This window comes from Seriola dumerili, unplaced genomic scaffold (assembly GCF_002260705.1).
Source record: "Seriola dumerili isolate Sdu_G_001 unplaced genomic scaffold, Sdu_1.0 BDQW01000533.1, whole genome shotgun sequence".
NCBI classification, from domain to species: domain Eukaryota; kingdom Metazoa; phylum Chordata; class Actinopteri; order Carangiformes; family Carangidae; genus Seriola; species Seriola dumerili.
Window position 1 is genome coordinate 652416 of NW_019174788.1, and position 18066 is coordinate 670481.

The window sequence follows — 18066 nt, forward strand, 5'->3', positions numbered from 1 at the left end:
CCAAGGGAACGAAAAAAAGTTTAGGTCAACAAATACTGAGAACTCATGTAAATTCCACAGAAAACAGGCCTTTTTCATGGATTAAGACATTGGTTAACTTACAGCTTCCTATAGCAATGGAAGTAAATGAAGCCATGAAAGTTAATGGAAACAACAGTTGCCCTAACTTTTGTTTTGTTACTTACAGGCCCTATGTCTGTACAATGACAGTGTTAGTGTAGGAAGCAGTGCTGTTTATTGATATCAGAATGATGAGAAAAAAGCAAATAACAAAGGAAAACGGACTGGTTGGTCAGGGGTTCACATTATAGAGGACCAGCAAGTCTTTGTGAACAATATTTGATTGGCACTGTAGAAAAGAACACCACGAGTGTTCTTTAAATTTAGCTCAACAATGAGATTTCATCCTTGCTGATAAAATCTCCAATTGTTAATTCGCTCTGAAATATGCTAATTTAAAAAAACAGCTGGAAAAACTGACGCATTCTGAAACTTTTGACCGGAACTGTACTTGTGAAATTCAGTAGAAGATTTACGCAATATGTTATGATGTAAGCACGGCTGAGTGCCAATACTAGGTTTTTTTTTCTGATGAACTGTGAAAGTAACTTCAACTGGGACACATAATATCTGACACATCTTTTATTTCCAGTGGCATGTGTTTTTTCTTACACATGCTTACATTTAAGGTTTATCTTAACAGTATACATTTACAGTAAGTGATCTGATTAAGTGTAAGAGAACATAAATCTGTGTTCATGAGAACATAAATTCCGTACTTTCATTGTTTGCTTTACAACATATTCAATCACACAGTATGCATGTAGTGGCATGCAGAATGTTCCATGAAATTGATACTGATTTACAGGAAAAAGGTGATGATGCACCAACAAACTCCTTTCACTAGTGTCAAAGGCTTTTCCTCAGTTTCAATAGGATTTACTGTAAATACTATTTGAGAGTCAGAATACTTTGCTGAATACATTGAGTGGCCACAATATGTTGAAATATATACTTTAGCTATACCTCACAGAGATAATGTGGAACAGCAGGCTGTTCTGGAGAACTACAGCAAAAGTAAAAGAATAAGTAATACTTATACAGCAAATTCCTATTGCATAAGAACTTAAAATAGATCACATTTGATACAATATGCATCAACAGTCAAAACTCTAGAAGCTCAGTCATAACTACTTTAGTCTAGAGGCCCTTTTCATTCCAAACTTGGATGACAAGGTCACATTGGACTACAGTGTCATACAAATGCATATAACTGAGAACAGATTATCTAAACTGTTCATGAACAGGAGCGAAAAGTTCCCTTTCATAATGAAACATCAGAAAGAATAAAACCTCTTCTGCAATTAGCTTTAACATCATTCAACTATAGACACTAGACGCTTCCCGAGAAAGTCTCGATTTGCTATGACATACCTTTTGGATATAACTGAGGTCAACACAAGTATCATATTAGTTCTGACTGAAGGGAGGAAAGTCATCAGAATATCCCTCTCTGAGCCTTCAGGTTGAGGATCTTTGCAGCCAGTTTCTCTGCATCCATCAAATGTGGGAACATTTCCATGACTGTATCCACCTCATGTGGGTTGAAGATGGCTTGCAGTTTCTTGCGGAGTTCCAACCTTTGTGGGTCAAATGTAGCAGAGGATGGCTGTTGTTGGCCCCAGGGATGGTACTCATGGCCTTTGTAAGAGCAGCAAGAGTCGTGTGAGTGTGAGGAATGGACCGAAGAGGAGAGACTACACAATGTCCTGGCTTGGGGCTGCCCCTGAAAGGGATCTGACCAGTAATGTTGTTGATAATGGGTGCCTCCACTATATTGGAGATGGCTGGGGAGGCTGCGTTGTTGTGGCACACTTGGCGGGAACATTTGAGGAGGATAGTTGGGCTTACCCATAGAGTCCAGGTTTCCATGATGTTGTTGGTGAGCTGTTGAGGACACTGCATGGGAACAGCAACTACAGGAGTGGCTGGTGTTATTTTTCCCTAAATGCACTGAGTTGTGTCTGGGTCCAGCGAGTGCACTTTGCTGCTGGGACCTGAGCCTGTGGGAGTTGCTGTGGCAATGCGAATGATCAGAGTACTGGCTCTCAAAAGAGCCGAGACCGGAGTCAAGGTACTCATGAGAGATGTTGGCATAGTAATGATTCTGCACCAATTGCAGCCCAGGCCAATCTTTCTGGCCTCCTGTTCCAGAACAGGGCATATGATTCAAACTGTTTCCAGGATCCTCCGAGTACACCAGTTTGTTTCCACTACCATGCCTGGGATTTGAAGAATTTTTTCTGTCTCCAATGAACTCTGAGTCTCGAGGATGTGAACAGGTATTATGAGCAGGCCCAGTATCAGACTGAAGCTGTTTGGGTGATAATCTGGCATTTCTGTCTTCTTTTACTATAGAAATCTGGGCTTTCTCCCTCAGTTCATCAGCCAAGGACAGGTAGGACTTGTTAGCTCTCTCTGGATGGTAAAATTTACATTTGATGCCGTAGGTGCACTTTTTGTCTGAGAAAAACAAAAATTGATACAAACACAAAGAAGTTAGGGGTCATCTCATTGGGGAACCGCATTTCCTTTGTGGCCAAAAAGCATGGAAAGTCTAACAAAGCATCGGCAGTATAAAAATATGTTGTTTCTCTTCCTGATTTACATGCTAATAGTATTTTACCATATGGACAGAGCTGTCTCTTTTGCTCTGTAGGCAGAGGGTTTTTCCTAAGGAAGTTGTCCAGACTGGGGCCATGGCGACCCAGAGGATCATCAGGGGGCATGAACCTGGAAAAAACAAAACAGAAATAACTCATTGTTGATTTCGTCATTTACTTGTGACAAATCAGATGGGTGCAGCCTAATTATGTTTCCCTCATGCAATAATGTTCCCTCAGGAACCACATTAAATCTTATTCATGGTAGGAAAATGTGAAACAGACAAACTGCTTACTTGTCATTCACAAAGGAGTACATGAGGAGCCTCTCCTCGATGCATTTCTTCCACTCAGGTCTTTCGCCCTGGAGGTCACGGTAGGTGTCATTGGACACGATCACGCCGTTCGAGTCATACGCCAACTTGACAATAAAGCGGTCGTCATAGCAAACCACCCGCTTACCCCCAACTCGACGCGATGGAGTGAAGACCACTATTTTACGTTTTTCAAGCTCCATCAGTATGTGTTGATCTGAAAGTGCAAACAATCATGTCAGATTGCAATGTTACCTTTTTACGCTGCATTTAACAGTGGTTATGTCATAATCAAAATTATATATAAAGTGCACAGCTTTGTTATGTAACATGACTTACATTTATCATTATCCTCAACCGCACATTCAAGCAACAAAAAACACAAAGATTGAAAAGAAAAAAAGCAATTACCATGTAACAAAGCTCCAGTGATTAATCACAGAAAACAGCACCAAAGACAGTTTTACATCACCTGTGCCAACATCATAACACTCTCTATATCTCTATGTACAAGATATCATATTGCTTTACCTGCGAGACAAGTGAATGAAAACATAATACACACATTGTCAGAGCTTATTACACAAATTAAAATTGAAATGAAATCAACCATCCAAGAGGCCAGGTCACATGAAAGCCAGTAATGTTCGTGACTAACAGTTTTATTCATAGACAATAAACTCAAACACTCAAAGGCACTTTTCTGACTAAGTACTTTGTGTTTTTCAGGGTGATTTCACTTAACCCTTTGCTGTAGATGATTATCAGACCTTAACTACACACTAAACTAGGTGTGGAAGTTTAAAACACAGCTGTACTTCCTGATGGGGCTTTCCCAGGACTGACTGCAGATGGCAGATTTTTACTTCCTTGTTCACAGATTGAAAATAGATCCCTTGGATTGCTCCACCCAGACTGCAGAGTTACTAAATCCTGACAGCCACATAGTGATGATGCATCAGTTTCAAAAGGATGGTCCCCTCCTCATTTCATAGTTGTTGTTTTTGGAATTATCAGAGGTTGGGTAAGCAGGACTGGAAAAGATGCATTACGATTGAATAAAAGGCAGCTTCTCTACTCACTGAGATGGTACATTGTAGTCATGATATTAAACTGTATTGCTCAAATACACCCAAACTGGTTGGTGACTAAGCTATGAGAAATGCTATGAGAAATGTAGAGCCCTGTACTACACTACTGCCAGAGTACACATCACACTGCACAACATATGGAAACTTTTACATGAAATCATTTTTAATGTGTTGTGTGTTGTGCGTTGCTTCATACTGAAACATGATCTCTGTTTCATAATCTTAAGTGTGACACACTTAAGTTCTGCCTCTGACAACACTGAAACATTATACACTACAGGCATAGCCATACCTACAGCTACTGCGTTGGAAGAGATTAAATGGAAGTCATATTCACATTTCTCAGTAAATGGGAAGCTGTAGAGGAAGAAGTCTCAGTGACTTAACTGAACTTCAGGCGGGGGCAAAGGAAAAAAGAACAAAAAACAAAACACAAACTGCTGATTCCTGGTTAATTAAAGAAAGACTTTGACATTTTGGGAAATACACTTTTTTTTCTTTTCTAGTGGACAGTTAGATGAGAAGATTGATACCACTCTCATAAGTGATGTGTACAACATGGATCCAAGCACCAGCTGGTTAACTTAACTTAGCTTAGCATAAAGACTGAAAACAGACAGAGACAACTAGCTTGGCTCAGTGGTAAAAAAGAATGCCCACCAAGAAACAGAAAAAGATTGCAGGGATTAAACAATTGAGATATAATTTGTTAATTAGGCTACTTGTTAATTAGACTTTAAAAGTGGTGATCTGCACATTTTTTTGGCTAGCCCTTTCCCCTTCCAGTCTCTGTGCTAATCTAAGCTTTCTGTAGCTTTATTTAATAGACAAATATGACTGCGACATTGACCAAGTGTATTTAAGAAAATGTCTAACTATTCATTTAACATTAGAGTTTAGTAAAGACAACAATGTATGAGATGCTAAAATCAGACTGCATAGTACTCAGAAGTGAGTATTTCCTTCATCTGTGGAAATCAAGTTAGAGAGACTAGACTGCTTCTTTGTTGGCTGTTAATGAGAGTCACATCAAAATCGCTCGTCACTCATGATTTATGCAGAACTACAAATTAATTTAATGTCAGCTATGCGAGGTTTAGCCAATGGGATTGTTTCTGCATTGACTGAGAAATGTTTTATGTCTTGTATCATCACCTGTTATGGGGGCATCAGGTCTGGCCTGCTCTTTGCGCCAAGTGGGAACAAACACAGTGATGGTATTATGACCTCTGTCCAGGAAAAAATTCACTGCCAGCTGAATGCCACGGCAGGAGAAGACTTCCTTGTTGCCATGACTGGAAAAGACACAACAAGAGAACATGAATACAAATAATTTGACTGTTAATATATATATATATTATACATTATATATATATAAAATATGAAAAGCAACTGTTAAAATTCAGTTGATCTGTGTAAAGACCACGTGCCTTTGAATGTTATCGCAGACGGAAACCTTCCTCCCAGCTACTACTCACTGTGAATATTATGTTTCACTTCAATTCTATTGCGAGGCAGAGATTTTGAGGTGTGTCTAAAATTTGCATATTGTAGCAGTGTCCATTAAAGAACATGCACAGGCAGGGTGGTGAACGCCCTTCTAAAAAAAAAGTTAAGATGGAGGAAAATGTTTTTCAGGGTCAGAGTTGAATGACAACTTGGCAACAACTGAGGGTTGTTTGAAAGATGTTATGTTAAAGGTATTTTACTGTCACCTGGTAGACAGCACGACCTATGGTTATTGCTGAATGCAATAAATCTTTGTCTACACGTATTGGAACAACTCTGTAGTTAGCAAAACATACCAGCTATTAAAATGATGAATTATGATTTAAGTTACTGATCTATGACCCCATTAAAAAAAAACCCAGATAAAGCATTTGGTATCAGGATTACCTCATGGCAACATTACTGCCGTCAATAACAACAGGCCTCAATTCTGAGTCTGTGTTCTTTCGGTCCCCCAGTTGTGGTGTGATTCTAGGTCCGAGGGTCCAACTGGGAGGCAGCAGAGGGTCTTTTTGGCCTGCGCTCCTGTCATGGCTTTCAGAGCTGGACATGCAGGGCGCAGAGCTGGTCCTATTATTAACCAGCTCTCCGAGCACAGAGTTGGTGTCTGTGCAGAGCCCCAGCTTCCTCAGGGCAGCCTTCACCTCTGTGGAGGAGTAACCCAGTTTCCTGAAGAAATCCACTCTGAGCTGGAACTCCTCGCTGTCTGGTTCCAGCAGGCCTGAAGCTGAGCTCTGGCTGGGAAGTACCTGATTCATCCTGAAGCATCTGGGCCTCTTTTCAGCAGCATAGAAGACGTATTAAATCCTCTTTGGGATGGATTTTTTCAGTCATGCATTGACTGAAAAAAAAGACATGTTGAAATTACACAATTAAACATTTTTACATTCTGTTTTCCCATTTTGTTTCTTTTCAAGTAGCATCAAGACTTTAAAAATCATCTTATTCCACACTGTCAAACATGACAAACATATCCATATATTCTGAACTGACTTGTTGCTGAAGCTGTATGATGTTCACAGTAAGTAAAATATGACTCCACATTTTCTTTTTTTTTTATAGCTGCACCGAAATGTCTTGTACATCATGACACACATTCCCCCAAAACTCAGCCTGACATATTTGACATCCTTGGAAACTCTGATATCTCTGCTAGGATTTGTCTGACAGCACAAGTTTGCAGTAACTTCTCCATCGAATGCTTGTTAAGGCATTGATTTTCATAAAGTAACAGTACATATTTCAGAGCTGGAATGACTTTAGAGCTACAAAGATTTGTCAATTAATAGATTTGGTTGATCAACACAGAATTAATAATCAAGCATCTTTATAATTGATTAATTGTTTTTGTCATTTCTCAGCAATATTACCAAAAATGTGGAAGACACTCATGCCATAATTTGATTTTATAGATCTTACATTACATTACATTACTCGGATGGACATTTTTTTCTGATGTTTTATAGACTAAACAAAAATCATTCCATCAAGAAGAATAACCAAAAATGAAAACAACAGTTATTTGCTGCTTTAATTGCCTTCATTTTAAGGACATTCATGCATTTTATTTACCCATAGGCTACTCTCTATTCCTTCTTAATATGATCTTGTATTTTGCCATTTTCCATGTTATGTATATTTTTTTTATTATGTGGTGTACGTGGTAAAGCTACAAATGGGCATCCAATCAGTTTTGTAATATGTAAATGTTGGATATTGTAATTATTATCGCGATGTTCTTTGTTATATTTGATGGCCCACCACACAGGCCTGTGTCTCTGATATACTGTAAGGTCTGATCGGCTACTCAGCCTTTCAGCCTCTGGTAAGTTAAATAAAGAGCTGAACATAATCAGGAAGACACGCTGCGCTGCTTCAGGCAATGTATGTGCAATATGTTACCTGTATGAAGATATAAGTACGTAACAAACACTCATCTACGTCAGAAAACACTCTGAACATAGCCTAGACCTGTACCTGACACAGGTGACAAATAGCTACAAGTTTCCAACGGGACGTGTCTCAGGCTAACAGGCAGGCAGGTAAGGTTACAGCCAATTCCTACGTTTCTCTTCAACAAATGTCACGGCAGACTAAGGCGAAGCGTCAGCTTACCTTCTCTGCTTGTCTCTCTGTCCTTGTGTTCCACTTGTCAGCAGAAGTCACTTCTAACTTGTTAATGTGTCGGAGTACAGTAACTTTTACATAGTTCCGACTTCGTAGCGCCTCCCTCCTTGAAAAAAAGAAAAAGCTCCAGAGGGAGGCATGCAGAGCCATGAAAAATTTGCATATATCAGAGATAAGATAAGGTGTTCCTTTTCCTTTTCCCTATCAGTCACTCACATTGTAGTGCAGGAGTGTTTTTGTCTTTGTTTTTTGTTTTTGTGTGTTTTACATGTTCTTTGTTGTTGCTGCTGATTTTACAGAGTGACAATGAAATGAATGAAATAAATAAATTCTTCATTTGCTGTAAGGTAAATCCATTAAATGTAAAGCATAGTTACTGTAGCATTTAAAAATAATTCAAATCTAATTTAAAAAGGTAGATAATGAAAAAAAGGATTAAATTAAGAAAGACAGAAATGTGTAATTATTAGTGTGTGTAATTAGGATTACATTAGGGTAAAAAGGGGAAGTAAAATGTTTGTAAAGCCATGTCTATGTTGCCTGCATGCAGCAGCCTAAGGGTTGTCATTTGTCATCTTACTTTCTTCTGTTTTGTAAATACTGCATAACAACAGATTTTGAAGTATCTTCATCAGTTTCTTCCTGGTTGTTTTTTTAAAGATCTGGATAATTTGTTAACAAGAAAAATTATTTTGATTATTCCATGAGAATTTGTGATGAACCATGGATTCCCTGCCTTAAATTAATTTTCTGATAATTATAAAAAAAATAAAAAAAAATAAAAATAAAAATAAAAATAAAACATATGGGACAAGCTGCCCCCTTGTGGTTTGGGAGTAAAATAACAAAAATCCAACACTTCTGTTTTTCTAAGTAGTGTGTTTTTTGTTGTGTTTTGGATGTGATACAAAGACAATAAAATTAATGTTATGTCATGTTTCCATTATACGTAGGCTACCGTACAATTCTGAGGTACTGCGACATTACTTGAGTATTATCATTATTTCATGCTACTTTATACTTTAACCCCACTCCATTTCAGAGGGAAATATTGTACTTCTTACTCCACTGTGTTTGACACCTTTACAAGTTACTTTGCAGTTTCATATATTATATAAAAAACACATCAGTGAATAAACTATGATGTATTTTCATAGATCGCTCTACTTAAAATAAACTGAAGCAATAAGATACGTATATAATAATGCACCTCTTTGAAAGGCACCGGTTTGCATAATTTTTACTTTTCATACTTCAAGTACATTATGCTAACAGTATTTATAGCCTATTTTCACTGTCGGGTATGTTTACATTGTGCTATTACTAATTCAAGGATCTGAGAACTTCTTCTACATTTGATTTGAAACTTAACCAATATATGATATAAAACATATAATATTTCCTTATCTGGTGTAATAACAAAGCTTTATGATCATTTCTGCATTTGTCACCGTTCTTATAAGGCCAGTTTGTGGCAAAGTAAAGGGTTACGACTTTGATACTTCTCCACATACTGGTTTTGAGTGAGATCAGAAGGAAAGAAGACCATAAACAATAAGAAGCCAATGTTTTTGCTTTTGCTATTCCTTTCATTGACTGCCGTTTGTCAGAAAAACCAAAGTAAAGAAAAGGCAACCTTTAACTGGAGTAATCCGTCTTGCGCCAATGGTGTCAGAGTGACAGTAACAATACTTAAGAAATAATAATCTACCAGAACATTACATTACACCCCAAACTGGGCTGGTATATGCAAGATTATTGTGAAATGACATTTAAACGCTTTCCATTTTTCCAGTAAACAGACAATATTCTTAAGGAGCGCATGTTCTTCCATCTTTACCTATTTTTATAGTGTATTAACAGACACATTTTGACTACTGCTTAAATGGACAGCCCATGTCTGTTGTGCTAGAATGTAGCCACTAGATGTCACCCTTGCTTCATTATCCCTCACTCTGCTCTGCTCTCCCTGTGGAGATTATGGAAGATGTTGGTCTGCAGGTGGCTTTGGCTTTACCAAGCTGGTGGTTAAGATGTGGAGTTCTGTGTAGTGTGTGTTTGTGTGTGTACTTTTGTAAACAACCCTTTGTGTACAGGGTTAATGGCACGGTCGGTTTGGGATCACACTGCGTGGAGCTGGTTAATGGCATATACAGAGTTGAGTTCCGGAGAGTGGAGAAAGTAATCAGGCCCCGTTGCCAGGTGGTTGCCTCCTCTGAGGGCCCACACCACTGGTCCCAGGTGTCTGCAAGGCCTGATATTACTGCAGGGCAATGAGCTGCAGCCAGCGACGATGAGTTGGGGCGTACACACACACACACACACACACACACACACACACACACACACACACACACACACACACACACACACACACACACACACATACAAAAACACACATTCAAGCTCAGACCCAAAGACATAAAGATACAGAAAGCATTTAAATTTACACCTCTGTACAAGTGAGTTATCAATGACTTAACTGTATATGTGGGAGAGTTTCCAAGTTCATTAGGAATAAATATCAGTTGCATCACACACACTCGGCATAAAGGACATTTGAATTCAATCTGTAAAAGCTCCATTTAGACTACAGCAGTCTGTGGTTGAGTGCATTGTTTTGTAATTTATGGATAGGTTATATTGGAAAGCAGTAGGCTATTGGCATCCAGGAAGCCATTGTTCAGTAATGCAAATCTTGAACCTCACTGAGAATCCAAGTGCTCAAGATTGGATGAGATTAGTGCAGATTGGGTATTGTGAACATCAAACGCTTATTTCCTCAACACCTTGAGGGAGGCATTGCCCTGCTCAAAGGCATATCTTTTTCCTCCAGGCAGGTGTAGTTTGGCAAGGCTTGTTAAACCTGAGACAGTTGATCAAATATTCAGCCAGGCTCATTGTGCTGCTGAGAGCTGTTGGATGTGGTTGGGATAGTGCCGTGCTGATAAAACCTGCTTTGTAGTGCCTCAGTCCTGGCCTCCTTTTGCTATTCCTTTCATTGACTGCCCGGGTCGGCCGTCTGTCAGAAAAATTAATTTTTGTATGATTTCTTTAAAAAGAACCAAAGTAAAGAAAAGGCAGCCTTTAACTGGAGTAATCCATCTTGCGCCAATGGTGTCAGAGTGATTCACGATTTCCAATTTAGCCCTGGTTTGAATCTAAAGTAAATCAGGCAGGACGGCTCCACCCTTTGTGCAGCCAGACGACAAACCCTCAGTGACAAGAGCTTTCAAATGAACATATCCCCCACATTCATCTTGTTCATTTATTACTTCAGACACCCCGCTGCTTGTCCTACATAGATCAGCAAGCAAAGACCTCCTGGCAGTGTGTGAGTGAAGTGGAGGTAAGGTGTTAAAACTGGCAAGGTGGCTAAAGCGTTGATAGAAGATTGGACAAAAGAGAGGTAGAATGGAGAACGCCAAGGTTTTGAGTCTGTGTTTAATTAGATTTACTTTGATTAGTGACAACTGAATTCCCTGCGCAGGATGTGAGTACAGAATTACAATGCAGTGACTCCAGCCTACTGTTTGTGGATATCTGCACTCTGATATTTGCACTGGAAGCATTTGTATTTATATTTATATCATGTACACTCGTTTGTTATGGTTTGTCTTAATTGGAGTAGTTTGTCAACCTTCTTACTGACTAGCAGTTAATTAACAGTTTGTATTTCTCACATCCTTAAAATGTTATTTACTCTCCTGGACATATGCAGCCTTCCTGTGTTGTCATGGTGCCAAATAAAGAGAACTAGACAATGGAAATTAAATATGTGTTAATGTATAATTAATATTTTTATTCTAACAAACAAAATAAATGTTCATGTGTAAGGTAAAAGGTGTTGCTTGTAGTGACAAAACCACAGAAAAGTGTCACCCGATTCTGTATTTCCTGTCATATCTATGGAGTGATTCAGCAACTTTTAAGTCATTGTTTTGATTTTACAGCCTGACACTTTACTGTTTTTGTTCAGTCACTGCTCTTATCAACATCATTTTCTGATACAGCAGGCATCACAGCTTTTCCATCAAAAAACCTCTAAATGATCCACTGTATGCTACCTGACAGCACCAAATGGCAGACAGTCAAAGTTAGCTAACTATAGCTAACTATAGCGAACCAAAACAGAGGTAAAAGGAGAATAAATATTTCACTTATATTCATTAGGTGGCCAGAAATATGACTCCAAGTGAATGATAATGTTTCTCCGAGTCTTCTGGATGTTTCCCACACCAACTTAAAATATCATAGTATGTCAGTGTTTTGGTTATAGCCTGTTTCCACTGCCCCAAAGTGGCCAAAAAATCTGTTAATGCAAGTACATGTGTATTGTTCAACCAAATAAAAAAAAAAGAAGATTTTCTCACTTACCTTTGTGGTATGTAGAAATACTGATAAAAAAACATGCATACACCTGCTTCTTTATTGTTGAAATAAATGTGGTCCAGCCAGCCATAGATCATTTAAAGATCATTGTGTATATATGCACTGGATCCCAGTGCAGCTCCAGCCCTTGCAGGTGTAACCTCAGCATGAAGCTGAGCCCAGGCCTCGTCCAAGAGCACCAACAATGTTCTGATTAATAGTTGCTGTCAGACCAGGTCATTTAGGCCTACCTGTTATTCTGCATATTACTCATATCTGCCCCAACAAAAGGCAGATACTCACAGCAGTACATGAGGACGTCCAGGTACACGGAAGTGTGTATATTACAAGTATACATGATCACGCATAGACCCACAGAGTCACCAGGACATACAAAGAGACACAAGCAAACAACTGCCTCCAATGCCCAGGCTCATGTTTGATAGCAACTCATGCTCATGCAGTTGGGCAACGCTCCAAGGTATTCATTACTATTGATGTCAGAATCCACAACAAGAAGTGATGGCTGAACCTCCTGCACTCTGTACTGTTTAAAACCAAGCTCCTCTCCCACAGCTGTTGCTCTCTGTCTTCACTTAGGAGGGGAGACTGTGATGATTAATGCAATCTCTGCTGGGATCTCAGGGAAAGAACCTGGAGTTTCTGCTGAAGTGCTTCGCTCATATTGTGGGTGATTCAGTCACACAATATCTACACTGTGGCGCAACGCTGTAACTGTATCAAAATTGAAAATCATAATGGTCTCGCATTCTGCCATGTGTGCCGCTGTGTAGCTTGAGAAAGATTAAGCAGATGTCTGTTTGCTCTGAGAATTGTCTAGAATGAGCTGCTGTTTTTCGGTTTCGGCTACCAATTCAAGTTTCTTAACTTGCACCAGACTCTGTCAATGAAGTAGATTATGGCCTGGTGAAGCTAAGCATAAAAAATCACATCAATGAGATTGGTTTATCATTGTATTAAATTATGGTTTATGGCAAAGTAAATAAGGGCGTTTGTAGGAATGTTATTATAGAGAATTTTCCTTTCTACTGAATACAGAAGGTAACACAGTTTCATGGTGTGACAGCTACTCTCTGTTCTAACATTCAGTGGTTGATTACTTTGATGTCTGTTCCCCCTCAGGGCTCCTGTTCTTTGCTGACGGTGCTCAGTATTGTGGTTTACCTTGTCTACTGATAACACAGACTTGATTCGGCTCGGTGGTGGTGCTGAACGCTTGAGATACTGCTCATCAGCTCTACTCAATGCTTGTCTCATGACAGCCTGCAGGGTTTGGTGAGGGAGGCTTTTGTAACTTTGTTGTTAATTAAATGATTCTAATCACTTCTAATTTCTTCTAATATCATGATATAAAGCAAAATATATGTTTGTTTGTGGATTTTGCTTTATGTACTACCAAAGTTATCTATACTAATAAAAGTAAGTGATTTGGGAATGGTCAAAATCAAAGAGGCAGAGGCTGAGGGACTGTGACTTTCACTCCCCAGTATGGGTTAAAAACACTGGATCACATTTCCCACAATGCAACCAAGAGCATCATTTCATTTGATCCACCTTGTCGAGTAAAACCATGCCTTCCAAACTCCATACCACCAGCTTGTAACACAGACTTTATATTACAAAAGTTGTTGTCTGAAATCCTAACCGAAGATAACCCCGATGACATCACTGAGACACAAGACACACAAGAAGCAACATAATTCAAATTTTATACAATAAATTACCAAGTTGAAAAGAAATTCTGGGATAATGAATACCAACCATGCATTAAATTTCCTAAATTTACTCAGTACTAACAAAACCTAATTGTGTGTGCTGCCCTCTAGTGGCCTAAAAGGTGCACAACACATAATTAGAGACAAGACTTGAATAGCTGGAGAACTTAAAACTTTGGTTAACAAAGAAGGATTCAAGACTTCAGTACCAACACCTGCTTAAAACCATAGATGGATGACAATTTAAAGAATAAATCCGATTAAATAAATAGGAAAAATAATGAAAGCAGATGCTTCCAAATACAGTAAGACACAAGGGGTCAATGAATGGTTTTATTAAAAATCACAATAATGTCCGTCTTATGTTATGACTGTTGCAGTCAGCGGATCTCTTAGACAGCACTTTATGGCCATCATTAAGTTAAATTAAAACTTAAGTTAAATTGTTGGCCCATGGTGACCCAACACTAAATGTTGGTTTTTCCTTTCACTTTTTTTTATTCTCCTGCACGTCTACATATGAATTAAATGTGACAACCTCAAATAAAGGCATGAATTACGTCTATAAATCTGATAATTATATACACATTGCCTGACTCTATACTCCCTCCTCCACTGTGACTCGACCTTTTGATTATTATACAACACTGATGAGGAAAATCCACTCTTAGTGGTAAAAAGCTCAAGTGTGCTTGAGAGGTGTTGGAGAAGGAAACAACAGCCATCAGTTTCAGCTGGGGGGTGATTTTTCTTTTTTCCTTTTCTTCTGTGCCAGTTTATACCCACAGGGTCATGGTGGGGTGTTGACAGCTCTTGTGCTCCATTCTGTATGTGTGGGCATTAGTTTGCTGTCAGTAGTGCTACCATGGGGCGACTGTTGCTGTTAGATTTCTGATTCACACCCAATGGGAGTGGGCTCTCAGGAGCCAAGCTGCCAACTGGCTGGGATAATGTACATGCGGCCTTGTGCCCCCACTTGGTCCTCTCTGCCTGAACTGAATCTGTATCTCTGCTTTCCTTCTGGCCTTTGTGCATTCACTTGCTAGGGCTGCAGCTAAATATTTTCATTATAAATTAATATGCTATTGTTTTCTTGATTAATTGATTAGTCATTTGGTCTATAAAACATCCAATAAACATAACATAAAACAGTCAGTCTTTGTCTCAGTTTATTAATCGATTATCAAAATAGTTGGTGATAATTCAATGAAATTAATCACTTACTCTTGCTATTTATTTTTTCAGTGGTTTTATTTTTTATTGTTTTTAGTGTTTTGTGGAATAGTTATTAGTTATCATTATAGTTATTAAAGATTTTTGTCAATTATTGTTTATTTTTCATTTTTGTTTTCTGCTTAACATTGCTTTTGTCTCTCTCTCTCTGTCTTTTTTGTAATGTCAGCCTTATTATTAATTCTTGTGATTCAAAAGACATAATGTCCATCATTAATTTCAACCATTTTGCAAAATCTGGCTCTGACTACAGTGATAGAGAAAAATCTTTGCAGCACTATGAAATTGTCCTGTTTTGTGTAGCACTTTGGGCTGCAAAGGCAACACACAAATAAAGGAATTATTATTATTATTATAATTATTATCTCACTTCATCCTTATTGCAATGTAATGTCTTCTGATACCATGTATAGTACCATTTGGTCCAACTGCTTCTGCAGTGTCAGAGAAAACAATGGTTTCAGCACTGGTTCTCATGTAGACTCCTACAGATTAATAAAAAAATGTGTGAAGGACAGGCTGACATTGAGTAAGGTAAGGTGAGGTATGAGTCAGACCTCCTGGATGGATGGATGGGCTGATGGCTTGGTGGGAATCTATAAAAGAGCTTGAAGTGGTGAATTTGATCATATAGAATATTGAGAATCTGGAAGTTGTAGTGTTCAATGAGGACGAATTATCCCTCTTGTGATGATTAATGAAGTTCTTTGGATATGACAGCTGACTCCGTAATAGCTCCATTAGGAATGCCCCCAAAAGACTGATACAGTACCTCACCCACCCTGTGGACCACTATCATGCTTTCTACAATGTCTGCTTTGGGGGCCATACTGTGTGATTTTGATGAGCTTTAAATCACTTACATTTCCACTGAGGGAAATGCTTAATCCACTACGAGAGAATGATGTTTCTTTTTTTTTCTTCCACTGGTTTATTTTCCAACAGTTTATAGAGCTTTTAACCCCACACCCAGGCTTTGTTTTCCTCTCCTCAGTGATGTGTAAAAATGTAATTCTTCCTTATCATGACCCAAACATGCAGCCATTCATCCAGCGGCTGCCAGTTTTTATTTGCTCGGCTTCAGTTCACTTGTCAGCCTCATGCCATGAATACCTGGAATGGCATTTTGAGTGGTTAAACACAGGTAGTAATTCACAATTTTTTTCTCTAATGAAAATTATAACCATACCATACTGTGCACATTACGTTGTTTTTAGCTCCAGGGCTTAATAGGGTGATCATTTCTTGTCATTTCATTGCCAAGAACTTTAATAGAATTTCTGGATAATTGCAAAATGCTAATGGAAATCAGAGCTTTTGGAATGTAAAATTGCAGAAAACAAATACTATAAAGGGGGATGAATCACGAATAGTAATTGTATTCCTGGTATATATCAGCAATACTAAGTGAATTGCGCATTAGTGTCTTTCTGTACAAGAAGAATTTATGACCGAGAAGACAGAGAGGGAGTAAATCACATGCACATCAAGATAATGGCAAGAAAACATAAAAAATGATTTGAAGTGATGATATGATTCTCAGTAAAGCAGAGTCAACAATAAGCATCCATGTAGGTGGTCCAGATTTGCCAGCCATAAGCAGTCTCAATCTTGTGTATAGAGGGACTTTGAGGGAGAAATAGGGAACGTTTCAATTACAGTATACATGGAAAGGGCATCTCTGCAGCAGGATTGATATGTCATTCTAACAATGTCCAATTAAAAAGGGAGAATGCTTCCATTATTCTTTTATTAGAATACCCGTGCCTGAAACTGCATCGAACGACATGCACCTCCCGGTTAAAGGTGAGAGTCCATCAGGCGTGAAATGAGTACAGCACACATAAAATAATTCATATTTCCCCATGGGCACCATAATTTAGTTTTGCAATTATACTGATTGTGTGCGTGTGTGTGTGTGTGTGTATGTGTGTGTGTGTGTGTGTGTGTGTGTGTGTGTGTGTGTGTGTGTGTGTTTGTGTTTTCATGCCAATGAAACATGCAAAATAGTACTTTTATGATTGGTTCTATTTTTATGACGCAAGTTTATCATATTGCTGTTTCTAAATATCAATGGGAAACTGGACTGGTAAGCTTTAAGGTTCAGACAAGTGAGCTCAAGTGTTAATTGTTGGGATAAATAATCACTATACAACAACATCATTTTTTTTGCTGCTCAGATTTCACTCCCACAGACAGAATTTAATAGCTAATTTTCCTTTCTTTACACAAAAAAAGATTATTATTAGGACTCTCTCCTGCCCTCTGCAAACTAGCCAACTTCACAAAGATGACTGTGAGCAGTGCTTACATGCAGGTCGCGAACTGCATTATCAAGTTTCACAAATTCTCAAGTTGCAGAAAAATTAGGGATTCCTGCATCCTCACGTTCGCTGATGCATGGAAAACGTTTCAAAATTAACAAAAGGGGAAATAATTTTGCAAATTTGGTAAAGGCAACAGAATAATATGTACCCTTCTCAATATGATACAGAAAATGGTATTAGTTGAAAATTAATTGGTAACTACTTTGATGAATTGAATTGAATAATCTTTTTGAGTCATTTTTTAAAAAACCAAAAATATGACAAAATTCTCTGGTCGCAACATCCCTCATTTTCTGTGTTTCTCAGTTTTATTCACTCAAAAACATGCTGGGTTGTTTCTGAAAACACATTGTTATGTTTTTTATGTCGGATCAAAGGGGTTGTAAGGGGTCCATTACACTGGTTACTAGGGTGACCAGATCCCAACAAAGCAAATGTGGGGCAAAGAGTATTTGTGTGTGGGACAATATGGGACATGTGGCCACTGCTGAGCTGCACAGCGTGGTAAACGCTAGTTATTTCAGCTGCTGTTACCCTCTCTGTCTGGAAATTATCTTTGGGTTTCAGAAGGAATGCATCCATAGATTGGCACATTACTTTTTGAGCCACATGTTTCTTGTGAAACTCACATGTACTGTGTGACTTCATGTCTCTCCCCCGTGTGAAATTGAAAAATTATTCTGAGAATCGCTTCA

General features: G+C 38.5%; 1 protein-coding gene across 1 annotated transcript; it reads right to left on the reverse strand.

The window, feature by feature from the left end:
- Nucleotides 1-636: 636 nt before the first annotated feature.
- On the reverse strand, nt 637-7794 carry LOC111235829 (ribonuclease ZC3H12A-like). The gene is made up of 6 exons (XM_022764394.1): nt 7693-7794; nt 5965-6418; nt 5224-5363; nt 2960-3194; nt 2687-2793; nt 637-2523 (listed from the first exon to the last, which is right to left on the reverse strand). Exons 2-6 carry the CDS (start codon nt 6333-6335, stop codon nt 1499-1501), a joined length of 1878 nt encoding a protein of 625 aa, XP_022620115.1. The 5' UTR covers nt 6336-6418; nt 7693-7794; the 3' UTR covers nt 637-1498.
- Between the last annotated feature and the right edge of the window lie 10272 nt (nt 7795-18066).